The sequence below is a fragment of the Fulmarus glacialis genome, unplaced genomic scaffold, assembly GCF_000690835.1.
Source record: "Fulmarus glacialis isolate BGI_N327 unplaced genomic scaffold, ASM69083v1 scaffold32795, whole genome shotgun sequence".
Lineage (NCBI taxonomy): Eukaryota > Metazoa > Chordata > Aves > Procellariiformes > Procellariidae > Fulmarus > Fulmarus glacialis.
Window position 1 is genome coordinate 1 of NW_009214180.1, and position 4,566 is coordinate 4,566.

The 4,566-nt window shown below is 53.7% G+C and overlaps 1 protein-coding gene across 1 annotated transcript; it reads right to left on the reverse strand.

Moving 5' to 3' along the window:
- Positions 1-1,008: 1,008 nt before the first annotated feature.
- USB1 (U6 snRNA biogenesis 1) lies at positions 1,009-4,312 on the reverse strand (the record flags this gene model as incomplete). The annotated part of the gene is made up of 4 exons (XM_009578470.1): positions 1,009-1,711; positions 2,005-2,088; positions 2,963-3,068; positions 4,242-4,312. Coding segments are annotated over 4 exons (366 nt in total), but the record flags the coding sequence as incomplete, so codon positions are not given.
- Positions 4,313-4,566: the final 254 nt, after the last annotated feature.

Genomic DNA, 4,566 nt, shown 5'->3' on the forward strand with positions numbered 1-4,566 from the left:
CCGGGAGCGGGGACCCTGACGCCCGCCGGAGTTACGAAACAGGGCGATGTGCCAAGCCGGGCCCCGCCGGGGAGGGAGCGGGGCCGGTGGTTGAGCATTAACCTGGCACTGCTGGACTCGGACCACGGCGAAACCGGTCACACCGGAGCCAGTTTCACTGGAAGTCCCCAGGGGCTAAATATATCTCTCTTTGTTTGTTTTTCCTTCCCCAAAAGAAAACTCGGGGTGTAACCACACGCCTTATCACGCAGATCCCCATCCCAGAAACTAACTGGCTACAGACTCAACAGAATTTTGTTAAGGATTTTGAAAACCAGCTATCGCACGGGTGTTGGCAGACATCGTGACCTGTGCCGAGATGCTCCCACGGCCACGCAGCCCCCAGGCTCCCTCCTGTGCAAGGACAGGCAGCACCGAGCTCACAGAAGCGCTTGCACGCATTGCCTCATCCGAAGTCCGCGGGAGCTGGGCATGTCTGAAAGGGAACGGCTGAAACATACCATGGAAACAATTTTATGACACGAGGAGACAGATTTTTACTGCTCAGAAGTCCCAGAGTCTTTCATCAGACAGATGTGGAATGAAAGATTCAGGGCAGCACATCGGCATCCTGCTCTGAATACCTGAGAGGCTGCAGCCAACCTCCCCACAGGAACAAAAGGATTAAAAAAGAGCTTCTCCCAAGGGACAAAGTTCAGCCCGCCGTCCCCAGGGTCATCACGGCACCGAGGGTGCTGTTCCCACGGGGAAAAAGCATGGAGCCTGGGCAGGAGCTGCCACCCCTTGACTCATCCGTGGGCACTGCCCTTCCAGCTCAGGCAAAACCTGACACTGCCCTCTTTTGGGCTTGCCCACACACGGCAGCAAGCTTCTCAGGAAAAGCAGCCCACCAAAAAAGTCCTGGGCTTATGGCACACACAATCGTCAACCAAAGCTCTTCTTTTAGACCCAGCCTGGAGCACTGAAACACAAGGGGTTTCCAACCTCTCCCCTCCAGATTTCATCTTTTGCTGTTTGGCAAAAGGATCTGATACTGAAATTTTTCTATAGAGGCAACAGCAGTGTGAGAGGGACACAAAGCATGACCCAGGAACTTGTCCGAGCTGGCTTACAGTAGGGAGATGCTCTGGCGAGAGAGTCCAGCTCCATGTCCTCACCTCTTGCTACTCAAAGCATGCTCAGAGGCTCCTGACAATCAGGCAGTGCTACTTCCAAGCGTGCGAGACACTCTCCCTTTAGAAACAGCTTCCCACGCTACCTTCTTCCTCCTTCCCATAAGGCATCTATGGCTTTTATAGAGATTTTTTTTTTCTTTTTTAAAAAATCAGCAAAATTAGCGACCGTGGGATGGCTGGAACCACCAGTGCTGACTGCAGCACATACAGCAGCGAGGACGGAATCTGCTACAAACACACAGTTCTTCAGCCAGCAACTCAAACTTGGAAGTAGCCTGACTTGAGGCCACAAACACCCCAGAGATGCTGAGCAGGCAAGAAGAGCGTGGGAGGTGTGTGACAGCCCGCGCCACTCAGAGCTGCACTGGAGAACGGTCCTTGGTTGAACATCAGGGTCTTCGAGGCTCTGAAATGCACAGCCCCACCGGCCCCTACCTCAAGGGGAAGGAGAAATACTTGTTCCCCGACTTGCAGCGAATTTGCTCCCATTGGACACGCAGCAGGAGCGCCGAGTCCTCAAACCCGTCCACAATGTCCTGGAAAACAGATACGGGAGTCAGTACCAGGAGGGTGGATCTGCCAGAGGAAGGAGGCAGCAGCTCCCTCTCCGAACCAAGTCAGAGACGAGGCCGTTTGTGGCTGGAAGCCTCTGACTTCCCTCTGGAGGGTGACTTAACTCACGCTCCCCCCAAAAGCTTCTCTTCTTTCAACCCAGTGAAGTTTGTCTTGCTCAGTGAAGAGAATTTCCCGCTCTCCGCCCTCAGCAGGGAGATGTGGCTGGACACCAGCTCTGCTCTTCCCCTGCTCTCCACGCTGCGTGGGGACGCACCTGGAGCTCCTGCAGACACTGCCCTTCCAGCCTGCCAGACAGATCCCCAACGCACCAGGCCAAGCTGATATGGAATGACGGGTCCTGAAGACAGAACAGGGATCAGATTGTGAGGGCTAAAGGAGGCTTTGCTCAACGCATGGAGCCGCAGTGGGAGATCTGGTGTGATGCTGCCCTGCCTGGGATCGCAGAGGTAGGAGGATCCCGAAGCTGGGAGCCCCCTCTGCCAGCTCAAAGTTGCAGAGCTGATACGGACAGTGCTGGAGGCGAGATGAGTCCTGGGGTCCCCACCCCAGCCTTTTTGGACACCAGTGGGCAAGGCTGCCTGGTTCCCAGCCTCCCTGTGGTCAACTCTGCAGAAGGTTCTCCAGCTGCACAGAAAACCTCTCATGGACAGTCCTGGAGCGGGTAGGTGGGTCACTTCTGAATAACCCACAGGAGCCCCCTGCTCAGCTCTGGAGACAGAGAAATCAGGGTTTGGCCTTTCAAAATCCAAAACCTGTCCCCAAAGCTAGTACCAAGCAAAGAGGCTGGACTGATGCCCCAGGCAACTGCCCAAGGAAGAGGCACAAGCATCGCTCTCAGTCCCACAGTGCTCACCCTAAGCCCATTCTATCGTAGGACAATCCTGCTTCCACGCACAGCGGGGCAGCAACGGTGACGTATGGTCTGGCCCATCACCCTGGAAACCCAATTCTCAAGAGGCCACCAGATAGTTAACATCCTTACTCTCCTGCACAGGATGCGAAACAGAAGTCACAGACTTGCGCTAGTCCCATTCTCAGCAACATCATGTTCAGGGTGTTAAATATGAGCATCACCAACTGGCCCAGAGGAGACCATTTCAGAGTCTAACCTCCCTGCTCCGGTTTATTTGGGGTGAACATTTCATGGACCTCTTGCAAGGAACCAGCTGGCATCTCTGGACTGGCAGGGAATTAAGTGGGAGACCCCTCACCTTGTAGAACGTGGGAAGGTCAAATTCCTCCAGAACTCTGTCCACCTCCGAGACCAGCTCCAGCAGCTGGAAATGCCCAGCGGAGACCTCCAAGCCAATAAAGGTCCTAAAGAAGGACAAGGAGAGACAGCAAGCACCCTTTCGTGCTGCAGAAAGCACAGCCGTAAGCATACTTAGCCCTGCATTCCTACCGGGCAAATTCCCTACCCCCTAACAAAAGATAATTTGAGAAATGCCAGGTTTAAGCATTCAAGGACCGTATTCCAAAGAAAAACAGAAATAAAGGCGTGGTAGCAGGGAGAAGCAGGACTGGATGATATACCACGTAGATCTACTAGATTAACTCGGCACCTTTTGGGACATGAAAACTCATTTTCCAGGCAGAGGATGCACTCAATGGGTATGTCAGCAGAGTGCCGTGCTGTGCGGGAGCTGCATTCAAAAAGCAGAACTTGCCGGAGTGGTTTTACCATGGGAGAGGAAGTGGGGAACGGGAAGTACCAAGCTGGAGAGACGTGACAAAGAGGTACCTCCTCAAGGACTGTCTGGATGACATTTTCTAGACTCCAGGAGGGGAGGGGAAGACTAAGTCTCCCCCAGGATCCGCTTCATCCCACCCATGACTATCGTGGGCTGCCATTCCCACTAGATTCAGCAACTTTTCACAATTTTAACCACCTTTGCTTTGACATTTAAACTACTTAATTGCGTTCAATTGGAATCAGGCTTCTGAGCTGACACCCAGGAGAATTAGCACCATCTAAGCTGTTTCTCTCCAATTCTTGGAAGACCTGCACTACAATTTCACGACCGGCACTGCTGCCAAAAGAGGTGGCCCCCGGCTCTGCTCGCCTCAGGCTGCTCATGCTGGCACGAGGTTTGCGAAGCCGCAGAACAAACCAGATGGGAGATGGCAGTGAACGCGGCTGCCTCCTTTAGCTGCTGTGAAACCATAGCACGAATCTAACCCCAGCCGAAAGGCCTGCCTCAGGTCATGTTGTGAACAGTTCTCTTCAGAAGACTGAAGTCCTGCAGCCTGAGGTTCACCCACCACTAACGAGACCAACGGCTTGCAGAGAACCGGTGCTGATGCTCAAAATTTGTGCAAGTGGCTGGGGAAAGGTGTGAAACCTCTGGAGACAAGGTGATCACATACTGCCCCGTCACACGGCTCGGCCCGGTCACCACGGGACAGGCAGGGCGACGCTTCCCATCCACCCAGCATCTTGCCCAGCCTCCTCCCCAGGCAGGCAGGCAGGCTGCCCCACTGCTCGCTCACCTGGTTTTGTTCTGGTTGGTGTAAACCTTCACTTGGTCAGCCACGCAGAAGAACCTGAAATAAGAAAGATCCTATTTCAGCTAGTGGAAACAAAAAAAGAAAATAAAAAAACAGAAGATGGGGAGGGGACAGGATTTCTACCGAGCTATGGAAAGATAAAGCCGAACGCGTGCTACAAGTGGACAAAAATCAGTGCAACCAGAACCCTTCTGGGCTCAAATTAATCCATTCCCCACCCGGTTTCCAGCCCTCTGAAGCCTAGTTGGCGACAGAAGCCCTGAAGCAGCTGATGCTCAGCAGGCGCCTGAGCCAGTAAGCAGTGAAA